Source organism: Calidris pugnax, unplaced genomic scaffold (assembly GCF_001431845.1).
Source record: "Calidris pugnax isolate Ruff unplaced genomic scaffold, ASM143184v1 scaffold133, whole genome shotgun sequence".
Classification (NCBI taxonomy): Eukaryota; Metazoa; Chordata; class Aves; order Charadriiformes; family Scolopacidae; genus Calidris; species Calidris pugnax.
In genome coordinates this window covers 826,823-849,803 of record NW_015090977.1, presented here as the reverse complement: position 1 = coordinate 849,803, position 22,981 = coordinate 826,823, and the positions used below count along the sequence as shown (strand labels likewise).

Here is a 22,981-nt window from a genome sequence, read left to right as displayed (position 1 = left end):
CGGACGGGCAACGGCTGGAACCGGCCCCGCCGCTCCCGCCGCGCCCCGCACCGCCGGGCGGCAGGCCCCGCCCCCTCCCGCCACAAGCCCCGCCTCCCCGGAGACACCGCCCAATCAAGCCACGCCCCTCTTTCCTCCAGGCCACGCCCCCCATGCCCGGCGCGGAGGAGAGGGTGTGTCCTCCTGTATCCCGGCGTGCCCTGCGGCCCGGAAGCGGCCGGCCGCCATGGAGGAGGACGAGCCGGAGCTGGCGGCCGGGCTGGAGGCGGCGCTGGAGCTGGCCCCTGCTGTGCAGGCCGCTATCGAGCAGGTGCGCCGGGGCGGCCTGCCGCGGGGACGTGCGGGGGCCGGCTGGGCTCTGGGGTGCGGCAGGGCCTAGCCCCGTGAGGGGCCCGGGTGTGGGCGCGGCCCGGTTGCCCGCTCTGTGAAGGCTCTGCCGGGCCCTGCGGTCCCTCAGCGGGCTCCGCGCCTTCCGCTCCTGGGCCCCTCAGAGCCCCGAGCTGTCCGTGTTTCGGGGCGGGTGCGGCCCGGGTGCTTGGAGTGGGGGGAGAGCTCCTTTAGCCTCCGGGGAGGATGGGCTCTGCCGGTGTCCCCGGGCTGCGTTGGCCGCCGGCTGGGGTCCCCCGGGTCACCTCAGTGCCGGGGGATTGTCACCCTCCGCCGCGGTGCCAGGGCTGGTCCTGCGGCCGAGCGTATCTCATCTGATGGCTTCCCCATCACCGAGCCTCCCAGGGCACGCCTCTTCTCTGTCTTTTCATTGAATCCTTGTTACTGGGTATGTAGAGCATCCTAATGGAGCCAAATGGCCTGCGACTCGCTTGGAGTCGGGATAAGTCTTGGCTTGACTTTTGTGATCAATATTGTGTTCCGGCCCAAGTCCTTCAGTGTTCCCTGAAACCCTTTGTGGTGCTTGGAGCCCAGCAAAAGGCCATGAGAAACCAGGGTAAAGTCACGTGTCTGTTGGAGTCTGACTGAGCTTGCACTGACTTCAGCCAACCCTTCTGTCCACAGAGCTCCTTCTCGTCATAGAAGTCTGTGGACAGAAACAGGAGCTGTTTTTCAAAGCGTCGCTTAACAAAGTTTTCTTGCTTTCTGGAGCATTGAGGCTTGTGGGTCACTTTTGGGGCCTCTCCTGAAAGAACCAGGGCAGACCAGTGGTGGCTGATGCCCTATCTCAAGCCCAGCACCAGAAGGTGAGGAGGATAGCATGGTTTCTTTGTGGGTGCTGTGCCAACCTTGGAATATTACTGCTCCAAAGAAAGAGACATCCCAAAGACTCTTATCTTTGCATGGGGTTGGCACATCTGGCAGTGAACTTGTTGGGGAATTTTTGCTGAAATCTTGAGAATTGCTGAATTAAATGCCAGGTTCTAAAGGAGACCTGGAACTTGTCTAAAAAAAGAATCCTCTGCACTTTCTAGAGCCTGTATGTTTGAAAGCCAGAGATGCCTGGTGTGATTTCTAACATTATACAGCCAATTGGAGTTATCTAATGATGTTTTCATCAAGCACAGTGTCTTTCCAAGTTAAAACACATCTTTTAGACACAGTCTTGACTTGAGGTTTCGAGCAGTGCAGAATCTGCCATATCCCTGAGTTATTTTACCAGGTAATGAGGCTACAGGTAAATACTTGCATCCTGAGCAAGGGGATAGGTTGAGGTTGATGTGACCTCCTGCCTTTCATCACTTCATCACTGGCATTTACCAACCCAATCATCCTGTTGTTCCCAGGAGTGTTCCTTAATCAGGTTCTAGTTAAATGGGCAGAACTGGCTCAGGTGACTTCTGCCTGAAATGGGGTTGGAAGCACACGCAGACTGGTGCCTCACAAATTGTGGGGTAGTCATTTGTGATTGAGCTGTGACGAAGACTAGGGAGTAGCAGCGACTTCAGCTGGTACAGCCGCCTGCAGCATTGATCTCTATCTGTGGTTTGAGAGTGGAGTTCCTGACCTAGCCTGTCTTCCATCCCACCCTTTGCTTCAGCTGCTCTTAGCTCTTGTGGAGATCTGGGATTAATTGAACCTGCAGGAGTTGTGAGCCCAGAGCAGGACAGGCTGGTTGTGGTGCTGCAGTTGTGCTGATGGGTTAAGTGGGTTAACGTCAGAGCACCTTCCTCACTGGGGCACGACCTTGTGAGCATTTAACTGCCACCTGCCTCTCCTTGGCCACAGGAGTAGCTTTGGGACAGCTGCTGAAGAGGCCTGTTTCAGGGAGAAGTTGCTTCTGTTTAAATGATCTCGCAAAATCACTGCTTTTACACTCCAAAATACGTAAAACTGTAAGTGCTGCATGGGACCAGGGTGACGTGCAGAGGTGATGCTGCAGTGTGAGCTAGGCAGGGTTTTGACCACGGAGCGCAGAGCTGTATAAATATGGAAGGGATATGGTAGCAGAGAGGGGAACACAGCGTATTTTAGTCTGTGAGGACAAAAAGCAAAGCCTGGCAGCTGTTTCCATCGCTTTTCAATCGTTTACGCTACTTCTGAGGAGAGATAAGATCTGTTTGCACCACAGCTGCTCTTTCCCCTTTCCTGTGGGTAGGAAGAATCACTCAGCAGTTGCTGTTTCTCTCTCTCTTTTTCATGTGAAAGTGGCAAACCCAAGTCTCCAGAGAACTTGTACAACCATTTCTTAATTCCTCATGTTTCCTATTACGTGGCTGTGGAAAGCAAATCCTCCATCTCTCACCACAGGGCCTTGCAAAGCCCCGACAAAGATAAGGGCAATGCCTCAGCAGGGGGTTTCCCTTGCAGATAACAGCAACAGCATCACCATGGTTTGGGATGCATAATTAATGGCTCGTGTGTCTCCAGAATTCCTTGTCCCTGATGGATTGTGCTGGGGCTGTACTTGGAATCGTGCATGTATATTATCTGTGTTTACCCAGGCTGATATCCACAGGAATTTTACGTAGGTGCTTTGCTCCTGGGCAGAGGCCTGACTGTTCTCTGTGCATGCTTGATAGACCAATGCTGTGAAACACAATTGGAAGTGGGTGCTGAAGTAATTAAAGGTAGTAGATACTGTGTAAAATTGCAGAAATTAATGATGATGTGTTGTTGAATGTATGTTTTTTTCCTCCTTCAGGTTTTTCCCAGCCAAGATCCACTGGACAGAGCAGATTTCAACGCCGTGGAGTATATTAATACTCTCTTTCCCACTGAGCAAGTAAGTAGTACTCGTGGTACAGACCTCGGTGTGAGGGGTAACCTGATAATAAGTGACTGATGGCATGTTTAAACAAGCCTTTTCCTTTTAACAGTAGCACAGGTAGTATGAGTATAACAATAATCACATCTTAAACTCACATCTCACGAGGCTCACTGTCATTATGTAGTTTCTTTCCACCCAAAGTGCTTGCTGCATTAAAAGTCCTGCTTTGATCTGTAGAAATAAATTAGTTTTCTATATAGAGGTTTCTCTTGCAGTAAATTTAATAACTTGCCATGTATTAATCATTGGTAAATCCTCCGGGGTTTTAGCCAAATAAGGCAGGTGTTGCCTGTGAAATGTCACTGGAGAGTCGCCCTTGTTGGAAACCTATTGTTTCTTTTGAGATGTAATGAATGAGATTGCCCTGGGCTCATATCCGTACTTTGTCTTCCCCAAATCAGCCCCAGGGGCACTTTTGGACTAAACTATTGGAAAAATGAGGTGTTTCTGCAGCTGAAAACTGGGTTGTGAGGCAGCTCCAGCATTTATCGTGTTTCAGCTCCTCTGCAGGCACCGGCTTTTTGGGCTTTCAGCTGTTTCTAGTCAGCTTGCTGGTGTGGCGTTTTCCCCTTTGCCAGTGGTGGTGAGCTGTTTCCTCTGTGATACCCCCACTCCAGCAGCAGCCAGGCCTCCTCTAGCCTTCTGCTGGGTGTCTGGGCTCTGCAGGAGGGTCTTTGGCCGGTGAAGATGAAGGCTCTGTCCCCATTGCCCACTGGAGGTCACTGTCACCACGGCGTTTCGGGAGCAGCTCTGCTGACAAGACCAGGCTCAGGGCTGGGTGGGAAGCAGGGAGCCTCCAGGACCTTCAGGGCTGCACCTTGACCTGCCCTGTCTTCTGCTGCTCTTCATGATGTGACCTGAGGAGCAGCGGAGTTGCGAAGTGTCTCGGTACCTCCGTCTGTAAAACAAAATCGTTGCTCTCTGGGTAAAGCACCAGGCAGGAGAAAGTGTTAGGTATCACAGCTGATGTGTGTCGCAGAAAAAGGTTCCTCGTTTCACTTCTCGTTTTTTTTTCATGTTGTAGTCTTTGGCAAACATCGATGAAGTTGTGAACAAAATCAGATTGAAAATAAGGTAAATATTTCTCCATTTCATTACATCTCGGGTGGCAAGTGGTCTGGTGGTCACTGAGGCTTCACACGGGCTTTGCACTACAGCTGATAGGAATTGAATTGCCTTAAAGGCATGAATAGGCTCTCTCTCAAGTCTAACAGTGAGACAGAGACAAAAACTACTCCTGTAATTAAAATTCTTTTTTATACTTTGCCACTAGTGTATAATACATGCCTTTCAGGTTATTTTAGCTGATGGCTTGCAAAGTAAAGCTTTGAAAAAACAATTAACTAAGAATCAACAAGTACCAAATTTTGGTACAGTTTGAAGGCTGAGAGAACAAGCTACCCAGAAATTGGGTTGCTGAGAATTTCTTCTGTTTGTGAGGTCAAAGTAGCAATGTAAAAACTCTCATGTATCTTTTTGTTACCGTTATTGGTACTAAAAGTACAAAATAAGTCTAAGTGTGCAGGAAGTACTTACATTTTCTGTGCAGTCTGGCATTACCAGCCTGAAACGATTGAGACAGCACTTTAATATGTGGAAAGTGGAAATGAAAACAGACAAGGGAAAACTGACAATATTGCTTAAGGGAGGAGAAATGCAAGAAGACGTGATTAAATTAGGAGATGATTTTTATTCTTGCAACAGGACTATTAAATTATGTAATGTAGTGATGTCCTACAGAGAAAGAGGGGGGAATTTTATTCTTGCAACAGGACTATTAAATTATGTAATATAGTGATGTCCTACAGAGAAAGAGGGGAAAAAGTGAGTTTAGCATTGGGAATACCAGCTTTTTTATTTTAAATCTGTTCTGTAGCTCTCAAGGTTCCTGTAATTATTTGGGTCAGGCACATAGAGAATGAGTTTGACATTACGGATTCTTTTCTCCAGGAAGTTGGATGACAACATCCGAACTGTAGTGAGAGGACAGACCAACGTGGGACAGGATGGCAGGCAGGTACGTGCATCTCTGGTGACACCAAGGGTTCTCCTCTTGCCATGCTAAAACTGAGGAATGGCTCTGGCAGGCAGAGACCCCCTCTCATTGTTGGGGAGGTGTTTTGCTGTCTCTTCCACTAATGGCTTTGGGAGCTGCTCACCGAACAGCTGCTCTAGCCTGCCTTCTGGTCACTTTCCAAAGGGAAGCAAACAAGAAATTGATTTAAAAATCAAAAACAAAACCAGGAGGCTTGCGGTTGTGCCACTCTGAAGCTAATGATAAAATGAACAGGATTAAATAGGTACCAAGCACGTTTGCTTCTGAGCAAGGATCAATAAATGGCTATTTAGCCTTTTAACCAGGCTGTTTGCTGAAGTGTCCTGAGCTGCTGGTGACTAAGCCTGATGACTGACTGCCAGTTCATCTCGTGTGTCCTGTTCAGCTATCAGTTTTTCACTTGTCTTTTGCTTGACAGATGTGTTTGCTTGGAGTAAAGTATTGAACAGCACGGCCGTGGCTGCGGTGTTTGCGAGCGCTGAGCTCGGGCCATGTGTTATCTGATTTTGAGGTATCACCCAGTGCTGCTGTATTTCCTGTGGCTGTTCTGGTTTAGGTCAGGAACGTTAATGTCTTGAGTCATCGATCGTGCTGCTTTCCTCATTGTCAACATTGACTCATCTTTTTAATACCAGATTTAAAACGGGGTTGCTGGGATGGGATAGTCATGGCTGTATTTTCCACTTCTTGCTGCGGTGGCCGTTGGCATATATTGCTCATCCTGCCTGTGCCACAGAGTCTGTGGCCCTGAGTGAATTATTTAATTTCTCTATGCCTTCTTAATGCTTTAAAAAAAAATAATATGCAAGATTCTTACCTCTCCTAGCAGAACGAGTTTAGTATTTGTATGGTTTCCTGAGTACTGCTGTTAAACTGGGATGTGGCATACCTAGGAGTGGTGCTTCCTGTAATCACTGTGCAGGGATGAGACAAGAAATCAAGTGGGGAGGCAATTTCAGAAAAGGGAGAAGGAATGGAAACTAGTGCAGTACTTAGAGAGTTCGGGTATCATTGGAAAACTGGTGCTGTTGTAGCCTTTTGGGCCCATTTGGGGTGACAGAGCAGACCACAAAACAGCAGGATCAAGAAGAGCCGTGGCTGCGAATTGGCCAGAGAGCCACAGGACTTGCAGGTCCCAAGGATGAAGGTGGTGAGAGATGAACAAAAGCAGTGCTGCCATCAGCTGTGCTCACGGGATAACAAGAGTCTCTGTGCTATGGCGATTCGGCAAGCTTTGTTTAGAGCTTTGCCTTATGTCTGTGCTTTCTCACTCTTTAATCCCTTTGAAGTTCTCCAAACATGTACAGACGGACTTGGACAGTATCCTGCTCTGAAGTACCGGGGAGGCAGATCTGTCTGTGCAGCCCTTCGTTTAGTTTGGTTGTAAAGGAACCAATTAAACTCCTCTCAAGTGAAAACCTTCAAACGTGCATGTGTACGTGGCGTGTCTGTGCAGGGCATCTTTCAAGTGGCCTGGGGCTGCAGTTAATCACAAATATTCCCATATTTAGCTGTGAATTTTCCCCTTTTCCCTCACTTTGCTGCTTTGCAAGGTAGAAGCAGGCTCTAAGACGGACACCAGAGCTTGTACTTTTCTGGTAGTAATTGTAGTTTGATCCCATAATAAAATTAGTTTCTTCTACCGATACTCTTATTAAATTTAGAGGAAATTTGTATCCTCAAGACCAATATTTCGCTGCAAAATTTGATTGAAGCATACACATGGATAGATAGTCTCATCCTGTGAACCTCTTCCTTAGGAAGCGCAGGATGACGATCGTTATTGCATTTTATTGTAGTAACCACAGTTGCAAACCGACCTTGACTTAATAAAGAAACAGTTGGCAACAAGCTTTTGCAATAGGTTTGAAACAAAGCTTCAAACCACCCACAGCAAAAAGTTTAACCTCCAGATACATTTTTCCATTTGTAACGCTTTCTTACTGTATGTGATGTCTGTAGCCTTGTAGTACACAATACTCACAGCACACAAGCTTTTGAAAAGCCATTCCTGTTTTTTGACATATTTCCATCCCTTGACACGCCGAGAGGAACGATGCAGTCCATCGTGTCCTTCAACGTCTGTGCTGTAAATAAAAATGTATATAAACTCTGACGTTGCAGCGGCTTGAATTTCAGTGGGAGCTTGGGATCTTGTTTATTTATTGTAAGATTGGACCTGGAAAGTGTTTTGCAAAAGCCTATTTTCTTCGGTCACATTCTCTCCTAACAACTATACAAAATGTAATCAGTGTTTGCCAGAATTGCCTTGACTGCGTGGTATCGGGGCTAGAGGAGCCATTCTTGTCTGGAGAGTAAATAACCATTTTCATAAACATCCTTTCAATCTCTGACTTCCTTCCAAAGGAAACATAAACCTCAGATGCAGTTGTAGAAGAAAGAAAAAGTTCTTTTTTTAGGTCAGAGCAAGCCAGGAGGGGGTTCCCTGCTGAGCCCCTGCTCTCATGTTTGCCTGGGGAGGCAGAGCTGCACACAGGTTGGTTGCCAGCCCTCTTGCCCTTGCAGTTGAGGGAACATCCAGAAGCTGATTCAGGAAGCTCATCTTTGGCTTTTCCATCTCCCGCCAGCCCGAACTGCCAAACAAGGGGTTGGGAATCTCACATGTAGGCTGTTGGTTCCAGTGCTGCCCAAATCACTGGGGCCTTAGACCTGCCATCAGGGGTTTTTTTTGCCATCATCTCTTTTTTTTGGTAGCATGTTTGGAGACCAGTGATACCAGGCAGGTTCCTAGAAGATAAATTAAAGGTGTTTAGCCTTTAACTGTTTGCTTTCCCTTTGGGGAAGGGGTAATTTACCAACTGAGTAAAGCAGTTCTCCCTCTGGTGTGGAGGAACAGCGCTTTACAGAGTCTTATTAAGAGCTGCACCTTTGCAGCTGTCCAGGAGAGGGGAGCCCAGCCTTGGTTTTGAGACCAGGGTAAGGTTTTGCTGCTCATTGATGGTGAGGGAGTGCTGCCAGCAGAGACGCGTCTGAATAGCACTGCTGTTATCCTCCCAGTTAGAACAATCTCAATCCCAGTCAGACCCAGGGGGGGATATGCAGTATGCAGCTGTGGGAAGGTGCTCTCCATGCTCCTTAAGGAAAAGGAGACCTTAGGGATAGCAAGTTCAAAATCCTGGGTGCAGATCCAGCCCTTGTCCTCCCTGTGATCCAGTCTCCTGTCCCTTCTGGCTGGTGGTGTGGCAGTGATGGGGATAACATGTCTGTGCTCCACCTGGGCGCCGAGATGATTGAGCAGCTCTTCGAGGTGAACTGTAGGTATGAGAAGGATGTAAGAGTAGCTTTTTATAGCCAGGCTTTAACTTCTTAAGCTGTTTCCCAAATAGCCTTGATCACATACACATGTTCCTATGAAATAGTATTTAGGTGTCTGAAAAAGCAGATTCTAAATCTAAAAATAAGGTCGATCAAATAGATGTGGCCCCAAAAGAGTTATTGAAGCAGCTCTAAAGACAGGAATGCTCCCTTCTCCGCAAAGGGTAACGTTTCCCAGTTCAAAGCATCTGCCTTTTTGAAATTTTGCCCTAGAATTTCCTCCAAATGCAAAAACCTTAAAATAGTCTGGCTCATTTGGCTTCCCCTTCCTGGTGCGATATTTCAGTAAAATCTGTAGACAATACCATGCACTTCAGAAATTATCTCACTAATGATCCTTTTATGGAAGGAAACAACAGTCGTGGGTGGAACATTCCTCTGCAGGGCGTAACCAAATTTTCCTTGGGAGTCCCAGACTTGGGCTATTTCGGATGCCTTGGGAGAGGCTGGGAATGCAGGAGCTGCTGTGGTTCAGTTGTAACAATACGCGGTTCAAGCTGTGCCTGCAGTTTCTGGGGAGCCAGTGCTCTCCCATTTCTTTTTTTCTTTTTTTTTTCCCTCCGTAGGGTTTTTCTCAGAGCTGCTGTTGAACTGGAGTCTGGGCTGACCTTGCTGAGAGCTGCCGTCCAGTTGTGGCATAATTTCCTCTCTTGCCCTTAGGGTGCCATATAAAAAGTTCCCATAGATTTTTCCACCGAGCGTTTAACACACTCCATTTTTATTTGTCACTCTTCAGTTGTGTTTATTGCTAAACCTTCTGTGTGGACTTGCTGTAATTTTTTTGACAGTTGCTGACATGCCTTTACTGGTTGTTTGGCTGGAGCTGTTTCACCTATCAGGCTTTTGTCCTTGTAATAGAGTAGCCTCTGCCTTTGCAGTCGAGTTTAACCCTTTGCAGTATCCATGCAACCTGGATGTGGGTGCCCGAGTCAATAAAGGCAAAAACTATTTCTGAAGGAATCAAGAATTCAAAGGGAATACCAAGATTTGTGGTTTTATAATTTGAATTTTTAAAAAGTACTACTTCCTGTTATCTCTGGTGCATCTTTCCCTTCCTGCCCTGTGCGCACACGTGCATGAAGTAATTGACTGCAATTGAATGAGTAAAGCCTGTGTTGTAAAGAAAAGATCAGTTTGACATTTAGTATCTCCTCCTATATTAGAGTCTGGCTCAATTAGTGCTAGAACAAAGTTAAGTGTTAACAAGAAGGGAAAAGGGAGGTTTCCTGGCCTGGGAAAAGCCTTGCTTGTTTCTCATTGCTAAAGATACTGGTTGATAACTTGGATTGCTTTGGTTGGCTCCTGCTTCTTTGCTCTGCGAGAACAGTAAATTTTATTTATTTTTTTTCATAACTACAGCAGTGCAAGAAAAGAGATGGCAGCTGCTGTGGTTAAAGAATACAAATATATTCTTGCTGCCCAGCCTGAACCCAGCACAGCAGCAGACAGTTCAATTAGCCCTCCCATCCTTTGGTAACCAGTGCTGTCCTTTCTCGTTGTGTGTGAAAATAAATGTCTGGGCTCTCAGCTGTGGGGAGGCTCAGACTCCCTGCCCTGCGCGTGTGCTGCAGTGTCTGGTGGTGGTGAAGGCTGTGGAAGGAGAAGGATGTGTCTGGCACAGAAAAATGCCCACAGGTTATTGGGTTTGACAAGGTCATAGATGGAAGTATGCGCAATACCGTTGTTGGTTTGTTGTTTTTTTTAACTGTAAATAAAGAGCAGGAAACACTTTGCAGAATTGATCTAGGGAGGAAGAAAGAGATGAAGATGGATGGTGAGGAGAAGAGAGCGATGCAGGTGCTGCATGTGGCAGAGAGTAGGGGGGAGTATGGTCCTCCCCTGCTGCTGGGGTCACCCCAGCCACTCCAGTCCCTGTTTGGTGGTGTCCTGAGCTGTAGGGTGGCTGGCGTCACTGGAGTTGATGGCTTGTCTCCTCCTCAGCTCTGTGAGTGCTGGCTTACAGGCAGTGTCTGCCTGGCAGGCAGGGAGGTGATTTTATGCACTATTTGCATAAACATGCTTAATAAGCAGCACTGTTGCTTCAGCCTCTCTTCTTACCTCCACCCCTTTGTGTGGAGGTGGCTTTTTTGACTGCAGGTTGTTTCACACTGACCTAAGGTAGTCAGTGCTTTCAGATCTCCTACCGTAGGCACTTTTATTTCTCTTTTTATTTTTTTTTAATTTATTTATATAAATATACTCTTGCGTCCAGACATCAAATTGCACGCTGCTTCCTTGGCCTCAGTGTTCAGGTTTGGCTCATGGTTGGTGCTGATGTGCCTCTGCTGCTGGGACAGCATTGACTGCCTTTGCTGAGCCTTAGGAGCAAATCACCATAAACTCTTAATAACTAATTAGGCCTGAGTCTATAGAATATTTTAGGGCTTTTTTTTGTGTCACAATCCCCAATGTTGTAGGGACCATCTTTCAATTATATTCATTCTCTCTTGCATGGTTAAGCTTTATCTCCTGGGTTTTCTTGATGAATGGGTCATTATTCTGAAATATGATCAGACTAGTGTTAGATTTCAGTACATTTTAAGATGGTGAATGGATAAGGGTTAAATATTGTGTCTTAAGCTGTGTAATTTTATATATTTTAAAAAAAAAAGGTCATGCCACAGTTTCTGTAAGGCTCCAGTCGTATGATTAAAGTCCCATAATATTCTTTTGTAACCAATGAATAATAAACAGAAGTTGAGCTGCCAAAATAAATCAAAAGTGAGTTTCATTTAGAGTCATTTCCCTAGTGAGTTATGACAGTTGGACAATGTCCTTCCCATCTCTGAGACACAGTGAGTTTTCTGTAGCCTAGAACATGTTTATTGAGAAGGGTTTCAGGTGAATGGCACGCCAAGAAGAAATAGTGCTGTTTATTATCCTCCTGGCTACTGGCCATGAAAACTGGCATCTGTAGCTGTGTGAAGAGCTCAGGCATAACTTTTGCCATCTGCTGCAAAGCCTGGTTCAAGGCAGGAGCAAAGTCCGAGTTTGACCTTGCCTTGTGCTTCTGGATGGAGAGAGAGGTGGAGGATGCTCCTGTCACTGTCCTGTGGCCTGAGGATGGAAAAAAAGCTTGTGTTTTGTGCTGGCCAAAGTCACACTTCCTCGCTGGTGGCGTTGAAGGCAGCACAAGCTGCAAAGTACCATCAGGCTGTTCCACAGCCAGTGCTGTTTGGTTTTGATGCCAGCAAAGCGAGAAGCCCAGCCTGAAAATAGAAATCCTGACAACAGGCAGGAGATGTTTTTTTCTTCATGTGAATCTCTTTTTGGTTTTATGGTTGGTTTTTCTTTTCTCTCCTCTCTCTCTTCTCTCTTCTTTTTCTGTTGCCTCACATTTTCATTGCATGGTAATGTTTATTCCAGCTGTGCTTACGGCAGGTGAACTGTCAGCATTTCCACTTGGAAAACCCTACTTGTAGGTTCGTGGTGTGGTTGTCCATTCCTCCCAGCTATGTTTTTCCTCTAAGGTCTCAACCTGAACCCGAATTCATCTTGCACAATCTGATGCAACTCGAGCGGTTGCTAAATTTGACCCACACAGACCTCAAGCGTGGCTCTGATATTACAAATACGACCGAAACGCTGCCTCCAGTATGCAAACTCATCAGCAGGCAAATCAACTGGAATCCCTTGGTCATTTGCAGACTTTCTGGGCAAATTTAGCATGCAGCACTCTCAAGGGCACTAAACCAGGTGGTTGGGTGCTGGAATGGGTTTGCATCACTGGCTCCATCAGCCGAGGGCAGGGGTTGTTGGGTGCTGGAGGTGAAGCCCCAGGAGTTGAGATGTGTCCTGGGCACAGGAAGCTGCCATCAGGGCGTGAACACAAGTGATGTGAAGGGCTTTGCTGTTCTGAAATAAAGAAGAGTGATAAGGGAGATAATAAGTGTCTGCACGGGGGCGTTCTTCCTGCGTGATAATAGTGTTTAACTGGTGAGCAGGGCTGGGTGTGGGGGGAGGCTGTGGCTGTTCACCTGCCCACGGGATGAAGCTCTAGTAACCCACCGTGAGGTCCAAGCATGGTCAAGCTCAAGGCTTTGCTAGAGGGTTGTGCAATTTACACAATTAGCATTTAAATGGCCATACCACTCTGGTGTAAATTAGATACATGACTGTAAAACTTGTGTAAAATTACTCACTGGAGCCAGACCACTACACCCACTCTCACCTACAGCACATCACCAGCTTTCCTCATGGTGCCATCACCAGGGCTGGGTGATACAGGGGCAAGTGACAGCTCAGAAGGGTGTTGGACAAGCGCAGAAGTGACGTTCAGGAGTTAAATTGCAAGGTTTCAACCAGCACAACTGGGAAATCACTGCTCACTTCATCCCCTGAGTGTTAGTGTTGGTGCAGCTATTCAGAACATGGGGTTTGATTTTGAAGTGTGATTTGGGGGGGGTTAAGTGAAGGGCAATAGTGGCAATTTTAAGCTTAGTGCAGTGTTGGATATCATAGAATGGTTTGGGTTGGAAGGGACCTTAAAGATCATCCAGTTCCAACCCCCTGCCCTGGGCAGGGGCCTCTCCCACCAGACCAGGTTGCTCAAAGCCCCATCCAACCTGGCCTTGAACCCCTCCAGGGATGGGGCAGCCACAGCTTCTCTGGGCAACGTGGGCCAGTGCCTCACCACCCTCACAGTAAAGAATTTCTTCCAAAGATCTCATCTAAATCTTCCCTCTTTCAGTTTAAAACAGTTCCACCTCATCCTGTCTCTTTATCCCTGATCAAGAGTCCCCCCCCTAGCTTTCATGTAGCCCCTTTAGGGACTGGAAGGTGCTCTAAGGTCTATATAATCTGCTTTGTTGATTTGTGCAGCCTTAGTGGTCAGGACTGGAGCTGATGACAGAAAACTCTATTCCTTAGTGACAATTGTAGTTGTTATGTGGTATTTGATGAACTCCTAGGGCAGAAATCTGCTGAAATCAAAACCCAAGTGTGATGAGCCCCTCGGGTTTGTCTGCAGTGAGCTGGCACGGCTGCGGTGGATGTCGCCCTGCTCTGACAGATAAGCCCTCTCCGCTTCAGCTGCAGTGGTTTATCCCTAGCTATAAAACCTAAGAGTTTTCTCTTAAAAGAAATCAGCCTGAGAATCAAAGTGTATTTCTACCCTTCCTCAATCTGGAGGGACTCATTTGTATGAGGTTTTTAGTGGCAGAAATTGTTAGGCTGGTCACAGTGTGTGAGGGTTTCTTTGAAATCTCTGCAGCTGTGACTCCTTGGAGAATTGGGGATGGGAGCTTATTTTTAGTCCTGGTCTAGATTTTCATTGATCTGGGTTGTAAGTGTGGCAGCAAATGAAAGAAGCATTAACGCTCTGTATTCAAGAGTGGGGAGCGATCCAGGAGCATTAAATTCTCAGCATCCTGACCACAGCCCAATTTGTAACATTAAAAGTACATTTGGATGCTGTGAATTTGGCAGATGTGTCAAGTGTCTATAAAATCCTTAGTAGAGGGCAGCTTTCTGATGTGAGTAATAACAGCCAATTGAAATATATATTGGCTAGAATCAAATAAAACTAGCACGTTTGTAGCACACCACCAGTGAGCATATGGAAACTATCGAGGTATTTTAACCATTACGGGGGACAGAATGGTGTTAATTCAGTTAGTCCCCGAGCTCAGGGTTTCCCAAGCAAGCAAACTTACTCTGATTTTTTTTTTTTCCTCACTCATTCAGAGATATTTTGTAGTAACACACTGCCCTCTCTCAATTCCTCTATTTGCATATTTCCAAGTACTTCCCTATTTGCTTGCACAAGATTCCTGAGAAGAGGAATAAAGAGGTGTTTAGAAATCAACACACCCACTTAATGAGATGCTGTGGCCGGATGGAGCGATGGGACAGCCCCGTACCTGGGCTGGGGGGATGGAGGAGGCTCTGTCCATCTGCAGCAGCTGGGGGGATGCAGAGAGACCTGCTGGAATTCACTGAATTGTTTTTTTGGCTTGAGTATCGTTGCTAGTGCTGGTTTTGTGTGTGTTATTGCCAGTCTGGTACTGTAAATGGCTGGAACATAACCTTTTAAATGATGCATCACTTCAAAATCTAATGAATTAGATGTGATCTTGTCCCGCCTCTCACTTGAGTTATTTTCTTTCCTCCTTTTTGCTGCTTGGAAGATCTCATGTGAAAAGGTGACACAAGTGATGATGTGCAGACTGACCTTAGAAGTTGCTTGGGATTATTCCAAGCAAAGCTATTTTTTAGGCGGTCTTTTGCTCAGTGATTCATGGTTTAACTCTGCTCCCTATTGTGTTATACTGGTGCATTTGGATTCTTTTCCTGTTGCATCACAAGGTGAAAAAGGTTGAAGAGCTCTACTTGATTCATGTGCTACATTTTTCCCTCTGGCTTTGGAGAATTTGATGTGAACCCATGTAGCTCAGTGTCTGCCCAGCTTACCTGGGGTCTGGCTGCGTGCTCAGAGCTGGGTCTTCCAAATCCCACTTGTGGCTTCTCCATCTCCTGCATTTCATCTCTGCTGTTAACACACAAGCAGGGGAGCTTCCAGTGCTTAAATACATGCTGGCTGAGAAACGGGGGTGGCTAAAAATGCAGCAGGGTCTTAAATTAGGAGATAACCTGATGTTTTCCCTGCCAAGAGCTGTGGTTTGGGTCCCCACTTCTTAGGGTGCTGGGGCTGTACCTCCCCTGGTGCTACACGTGGAGCTGGGCAGTGCCTGCAGAGACACCCTACCATCGTGCCCTGCCATCATGTCCTACCATCATGTCCTACCATCACTTGCTCCCCTCCTGCATCCAGGATGTGCTCCCAAACCCAGGCTGGGGCAGAGGATGGGACACACTACACCAGAGGAGGAGGAAAGCGATACGCAGCCCAAGCCTGCCTTGTATCGAGCACTCCCTCTGGAGACTCTCACTCCATTGCTGGTCCTGCCCTCTTTGCTAAATTTACTGTTGTCACAGCAGCCAGGGGACCCTGGGGACAAACATCACGGAAAAAGCCTGGATGAGGCTGTGGCTGCGGTTCAGATGCCGGTGACCGATGGCCCTGCCTCTCTCGGGCCGGCGAGCCCTCTCCGTGCTGCATTTCTCAGCTGCTGCCTGGCGTTCGGGGGCCTCAGAGGTTGCATAAAGTTTAATAAATAATGCTGATGGGTTAATTGTAGCTTGCAGGCTCAGTTGTTGATTGGAGTCATATGGTGTTTTTCCAGTACGGCGCAACCTTAATTTCAACATCCTTGTTTCGTATAACCACAACAGATTATGTATCCAGCCTCTTTATTTATTCCTGGTCCTCTGCCCCTGAAGTGAACTGCTGTTGTAGGAGAGGAAACGCAATAACTTAACTTTTGTACACTGCTTGGGGGTGTGTACATTTACATGTTTCCCAGTTGCACTGACGAGGAAACCAATAAATTAGTAACGCAAGGCGAACCCTGCATCGAGCCACAGATGTAAAGTTATTGGATGTCATTCATCGTGTAAACCAGTTATTCTGGACTAAAAACAATTCCTATTCTCTTGATACTGTTTTGATTTTAGAATTTCTGTCCAAAATAAACCATCTATTAGTAAAATACTAACAAAAGCAGTAAGAAAAGGCGTGTAAAATTCACAACTTGCTGTCTTCACGGGAGCAGAGTGGGAAGGGAAAGGCATTCTCTCCAATATCACAGTGTAGCCTTTAACATGGCTGTGGTTTCCCCTCTCTCGTTTTACAGGTGAAACACTAATCGTTAGCTACATTAATAAATTTCTGTATTACAACTTGAATATCAGCCCTACTTTCCCTAGATATTGGTTTACCCTAGATATCGGTTTATTATCGCTTAATAATGAACACCATTTATCAAATATGAAGTGTTTTTCTTCAAATTGAAGTTTGTATTTCTTTGCTTTTGCTCTTTATGGTGACCAGGAAGGTGAAGGTTTTTCTCCATTATTGGTTAGTTTTATTTCCTTACTCCGCGTGCAGTTTTTTACTTTCAGGTGCTGCAGTTGGAGTATTAATAGCCAAAAAGGTTTCATTGGTTCTTTAAAAGGAACCAAAAGAGAGTTTAATTGTAGGCTTTGTGCAAGAAGTAACACTTTTAATTCGGTTCTGAACTTCCCATCAGCTCTGCCTGACAGTGCCCCTGACTTAAAGAAATAGATTTTCATGCAGTGGTACTTCCAGGAAACCTTATGTATGTTTGAAGAAACGTCCTCATCTCTAAATGTAAATTATATAAAAAAGAAGCACATTGATGAATTAGTGTGTTCTGACTCAAATAAGGAATATGCAGCTTTTTTTAGGAGAGTAGCGAAAGATTTATGTTTTAATGGCTAAGCAAATACTTGGAAGCAAGTTTTAAAAAAAGAAACGAGTGCTTGTGATCCCTTCTGATTTACTCAAGTTTGTTAAGTTTGCTGTTGAGTTCTGTGGTTTTGGTTGGGTTTTTTTTTAACAGTTATGGAAACGTATCCCCTTCTCTAAGAGGTGTGATACAGAACTTGAGCAGAACAGCAGCTGTTGGTGTGTCTCTCCCCCCATGTTATCTTTCACAGCAGTGGGAGACCACAGTTCTTTAATTCATCACACAGGGGCAGAGCCCATGTTGTCTCACTTGTGTTTTTCCAGACTCTGTAAGGAGGTAAAAGCTACAAGTATCGGGACCAGGTGATGACACCAGTTCACCTTATTTTTGGCAGTTTTAAGTGTACGAGAAAAAAAATGCCCATTTCACTTTGGTCAGTGTTCCAGGGGTGGATTTTAGGTGGGGAGTTTGCTGTGTGTGCTGGTTTCCACTGGGAGCAGGGCAGAGAGCAGCAGGACCGTGTTCTTCAGGTGTAAACCTGTTTCCTGTAAATAGTCTCTGCTGGTTTTTGTCACAATATTATTAAATAGCACCGTGACCTGCTAGAGAAATAGATGGAGTGTGGTTTCTTAACAGCAAAAGAGAAACTGCAGATATGCGGGCAGCTAGAAATCCTTGTTTGGGCCATTACTTGATAAATTATGGGCAGTAACATTGGAAAAGGTTCCTGTGTTGAAGTAGTTAATATTCTGTCTCGTGAGGAAAACAGATAAGACAATTTTCCCTTTGTGGATGGGGATTTTAGTGTAAAACCTGTAACACCTGAGATGGAAATCCTCACCCGTGGTAATGTTTGCTCTGAACTTGGTTGCTGAAGGCTGCCAAGAACAAATGGCTTTGAGCTGTTTATTGGTGTTTAAAATAGGAATTCCTATTTTAAAAATAAAAAGCAGGTTAGAGATGCCACCCCCAGGTGAAAGGATTGTGGTGAGTGGCTGGAGGAGTTCGCCTTGGCACTCGTGCCAAGCAGAGCTGGTATGGCTGTTGTCTGAGCCTGCATCTGAAAAATTAGCCCTAGGAGAGGGGAATGGGCTCAGAGATGGGTCTAAGTGAGCGTAGGGCTAGTTGGGAATTTGGGGTGGTCCTGCTGCCTGTCAGCATTGCTGTGTTGTGGGGTGTGTAGGACCTCCCAGGTCCTTATGGCCGATCCTCCATGCTTTGCCTCCCCGTGGTTTGCGTGAGTGAGATCCTAAGTTGGCTTGAGCTGATCACAAGATTTGTGAGATTGCCTTGGCTTTGGGTCCGAAGGAGGATAACATCGCTTTTCAGAGAATCTTTTTGTTGGCTGGCTAAATCCTCATCTCTTCTTCTGGAGAATTCAGCAGCTCTGACTTCCCCAGGATCACACGGAGAAATTCGCATTTAACATTAGTGCTGAAGCAAAGGGAAACATCCCAACTGGCATCTGTGAGGAATTTCAGGTTGATTTTTTTTTTCTACAGACCCGTCCAAATCTCAGAATACGCAGGACAGTTGCTGCTTAATAGCCCCCTCGAGTAACATGCTGCAGCCACGGGCTGGGACTGAGTACAGAGACTATAGTTAAATATGTTGAAAGGAGAGTTCTTTAGTTCTTTGGTTTGCACTTAATCCACGTGCCTTTAAATGGAAGAGAAGAGAAAACTTTATTCTGGAAGGTGGCTTGGCTGGAGCTGGATGAGGAGGAAGGTGGTGGTGTTTTGCTGATGTAGTCGTCCCTGCAGCACATTTGTGTGCTCATTTCCCTGCTGGAACATGCTATATGTTAGCTGTGTGACACTAATAGATAAAGTGTTCACTTTCACATGATTCAGAAGATATTTCAGAGGAGACTTTCCCCCCCCCCACTCTGGAAAATGAATTATAAAACGTTTCCAACTTTTATACTTTTATTATAATGTAGCTACGTTCCAGCAAAAGCTCCTGGCAGATAGTTAGCTCATACATTTCCAAATGAAGATGTGTTAAATTTATTTGCTGCAGGAGCTTGTAGCTTGCGCTGTAACCTTGGTCATGGGACTGGCTATAAAAACAGAGGGATAGAAGCCCACTTAACAGCGGGAAACAAAGTGGAGCTGGAGCTGGAAATGTTATCAGCCTGGGAAGGCAAAACGTGTTGAATTACTTCAGAAGTCAGATTTTGGACATGTGATTTTTGGACATGTGGCTTCGCTCATTGAATCCACGTGCGGCTCACGCTGGTGGTGTGGGGTCAGGGTGCACCATGGTTCTATAAAGGGGAGCAGATGCCCCAAGAAGCAGTAAAATAGCGCAAAAATCCAGGTGAGGTCCGTTTCCTGTGCTCGACCCTCTGTACCTTCTGCTAAACCCATGTCCTCTTTTCTGTGCCTTCCTGCAGGTGGGGGGGAGGCTGAGCTGCCCACCCCAATGGAATCCACAAAATATGCATCATGTTTTCCAACAGGAGAATATCCTGCTCATTCAGTGAGGGGTTTAGGCAAGCAATCAGTGTTCCATATATAACATGTATTTTTTATTTAGAATTAATGATGAGCATAGAGGTTTTGTGGAGGTTTCATTTTCCTGCTCTAAGTATGTATTGATCAGGAGTAAGTTCTATACCTTTTTCCACACTTAGCACTTCGAAATTTATCGCAGTAACCTTAAACTTATTCATAGTTCATATTACAGAGGTGCTTTCATAGAATATCTCAATCAGATTTTCCCAGAGTGTTATTGCAAAGTGGATGCTGCAGCCCTGGTCCACTCAAGTTAAAAATCCCAACATGGTACATTGACTTTTGATGTGCTGACCATATTTTCTTTGTAAGAAAACAGGTCCCTTCCACTGCCCCAGCCCAGGGGCTGTAGGCAACAGCTGTGTCTTTCTGAGAAGGTGAAAACTGAATGCAGGTTTACTTTTTACTCTGACCTTGTTTCTTTTCCAGGCCCTGGAAGAAGCCCAGAAAGCCATTCAACAGCTCTTTGGTAAAATTAAGGATATTAAAGACAAGGCTGAAAAATCCGAACAAATGGTGAGCAGCGGTTTCTTTCCAGCCTTTGAAAGGGAGGGGGATGCTGACTTTTGCTTCTAGTTCTCATTAAGAAGAGAACATTTTTGTCTTTGGTCCTGCTGACTGGTTGGTAGTTTGCTGTCAGCCATGTGTTGAACCTTGTCCTTGTGTTGGCATGGCTGTAGAGCTCCCATGGTTGTAGTCCTGAAGAGAGGAGAAAGCCCTTCTTATCTCCTTAAAATTTTGTTGCTGTGGCTTGATATTTAACCAGACTCTCCTTTTTTTTTTTGATTTGCTAGGTTAAAGAAATCACACGGGATATCAAGCAGCTGGATCACGCCAAGCGTCACCTGACCACCTCCATCACCACCCTCAATCACCTGCACATGCTGGCAGGGGGTGTGGATTCCCTGGAGTAAGTGTGTGAATTCGTAGTGCTGCTTTGACACCACTGCAGAGTGCTTAAGTTTGGTGCAGTCTGTAACAGCTGCTTTTTTTTTTCTGGGGGGAAATTTAAGCTTAATAGGTTGCAGTCTTGATTTTTGCTGGCGGATTCTTTCTGTGCTGCTCTGAGTGACCTGCAACCCTTGTTGCTGTATTTAAGGGTTTGCAGCATCAGTTGGTTGAATTGCTGTGTTGGTCCTTGGTGATAAGGAATGAGTCTGTCTTCATTAAAGACTAAGGCAGCCTCTGCAGTCAGGTGTCCTCGTTAGTGATGTGCTCTTCAGGGATTTGGGGGGGATTTTTATCAGTCTCATGTCTTAAACTGGAATGAGATCTCTTTTTTTGGGAAGGTCTATTCTAGTTCTGAGCATGAGTTCAAAGAAGCCTTACAGCTTGTACTGTGTATGAAGTGGGGTTAAATGTTTCTAGTAATCCTTTGTGGGTTTTTTGATGTGCTTGAGGAACACACAGAGCAGGAAAATCAATTTTTTTACATATTGCATCTGTGAAGTTGCGAGACCCAGGCACAGCCTGTTCTTGGACTGTAGCAGATTTTGCACGAACACTGGGTTGTTAAATGTTCAGAATTAAATTTTGCTTAAGCTGCTGTCGCCATTGGAATAATCCTAAAGGATGAAATAAAGATAAATAAATTTGATGGTTTTTTTTTCTCTCAGTTCCCTGTGAAAGTTATTAACAGAAGTCAAGGCTAATAGCTTTTCAGCATAATGATTCTCCTCCCTGTGAAGCTTGAACTCACACTTTGTGTGTGATGACGAATGGCTTAACTCAGGTCATTACAGAGAAATAACATTTACCGCCTCCGGACCCATACTGGGAAGCGGATGCATTCAGTAGTTTACATGTTCTTTGCCAAGTGTTGCTTTTGACATTTATGTTTTTTGAAGCATTGTTAGATGTGTGCCGGATTGGTTTATTTTAGCATCAGTTAAGTGAAATTTTAATGCTGCATCGGAATGTTAATGAAGAGTTGTGTATTTTAGAAAAATAAATGTGAATGGGGACCAGCGTGACCCAGTGGGGATGAGGTAACCTGTGGAATTGCCACCCAGGATTTTCACTGAACCTGTCTTTGTAAATCTTTAATTTCCTCTCCAGGGCTATGACCAGGAGGAGACAATATGGGGAAGTTGCCAACCTTCTCCAAGGTGTCGTGAATGTGTTAGAGCACTTCAACAAATACATGGGCATTCCTCAGATTCGACAGCTTTCCGAAAGGTAAAATGCTCAAACCCTGAGCACTCGCATCCTGCTGGGAGGGAAGGTTAGAAAATGCATTAGGCAGGATCAGTTTCTCAAGGATGTAAAGGCTGGACATGGTCCTTTGAGCTTCTTTCCAGCCAAAACAAACAGGTTAAAATTGGACACAGTTTGCTCAAATCTGGATCAGCCTATTCTATTAAATAACAGTTAATCAGTACGGATGTAATTCATGAATTATCTGCGCTTCTCATTGACTGGCTTTTAATTTACCTTACCTGGAGTAATCTATGGAAGTGCAAATCGGTTTATGTGATCTTCATGTGTGGGTGTTTGTGGTGAACCCTGAGGTGATGCTTCCTCCTGCTTTCTTAACCTCAGTGATGCAGTTCAGCAGCCTGGCGTGAAGCAGAAATATGGTCATTAACATGGTGGTGCTTGGGGCCCCTTTCTGCCCAGGCACGTGCCTCACTGCTGTCAAACTGCAGACTTGCCCAAGGGTTTCAGCAGCCAGGGTTTCTTTTTGTGCGTTTCCCAAATGCAGTTATTCTGAGCACCTTGAATTTCTTCTGCCAAAACCTGCTCCCATTACCCAGTTCTGCTGAGGTTTGAGGCTTATAGCAAATCTTCTCAAAATTACACATAGAACACCCGACTGCTCTGAACGTTTGTGCTGAACTTGTATAGTCTTGGTTTTTCTAATGTGGAGTTACACGGTTAGATTTGGTGAGTTTTGGTGTGGCTCCACCAGCACGTGCTCACCGTTCCCAGCAGTAGAAGGTGAGGGCTCGGGGGTGACTAAGCCACCAGATCTTGCAGGTTTTGGCTTTGTTTGGGACGTGACAGCTGGGTGTTGAGGGAACAAGGCCCTCCCTGTTCCGGGGGCCATTGCTGTCCCTGGCCAAAACTGCTCTTCCAGCTTTACAGCAGCTTTATTTCTCCTATATCACGCACATGGTGTTTGCTTAACAGCTTGTAGTAGTGCTGAGCACAGCTTGGAGGTGAAAACAGCTTATTAACGTTAGGGGTGAACCTTCTTAATGATACAAGCACACCTGACAGTGGTTTTTTCAGTGCGAAAATTGAAAAATCTATCAGCACCATCCTCTTGATGCCTGAGATGACTTTACTCATTACAAAGGTACTTGAAGGAGCCTTCCAGGCACACTAATTAATTTTTTTGGTGACTCTCTTTGCTAAGACAGCAGCTGGCTGCCTGTGCTGTTTAGTGATGGAAACAGTGTTTGAGTGATTTGTTTGTAATATTTTCATGTAAATCTGTTGGACTTTCTTTACGGTATAGATACCTCTTCCAGAAAATCCAGATGGAATCCATGAAATGAAGCGAAATTAAAATCCGCCCTAAATCGAGAGAGAGAGAGAGATGGAGCCTTGTTTTAACAAAGCATTTGACCATAAGCAT

General features: G+C 45.7%; 1 protein-coding gene across 1 annotated transcript in view; it reads left to right on the top strand.

The window, feature by feature from the left end:
* Nucleotides 1–200: 200 nt before the first annotated feature.
* The window catches only part of VPS53 (VPS53 GARP complex subunit), a 64,603-nt gene continuing 41,822 nt past the window's right edge, over nt 201–22,981 (top strand). Inside the window, exons 1-7 of the mRNA XM_014953328.1 lie at nt 201–310; nt 3,092–3,172; nt 4,242–4,291; nt 5,168–5,234; nt 19,828–19,914; nt 20,193–20,308; nt 21,457–21,576. Coding sequence (XP_014808814.1) covers nt 227–310; nt 3,092–3,172; nt 4,242–4,291; nt 5,168–5,234; nt 19,828–19,914; nt 20,193–20,308; nt 21,457–21,576 — 605 coding nt within the window. The 5' untranslated portion in view covers nt 201–226. The remainder of the gene's footprint in view (nt 311–3,091; nt 3,173–4,241; nt 4,292–5,167; nt 5,235–19,827; nt 19,915–20,192; nt 20,309–21,456; nt 21,577–22,981) is intronic.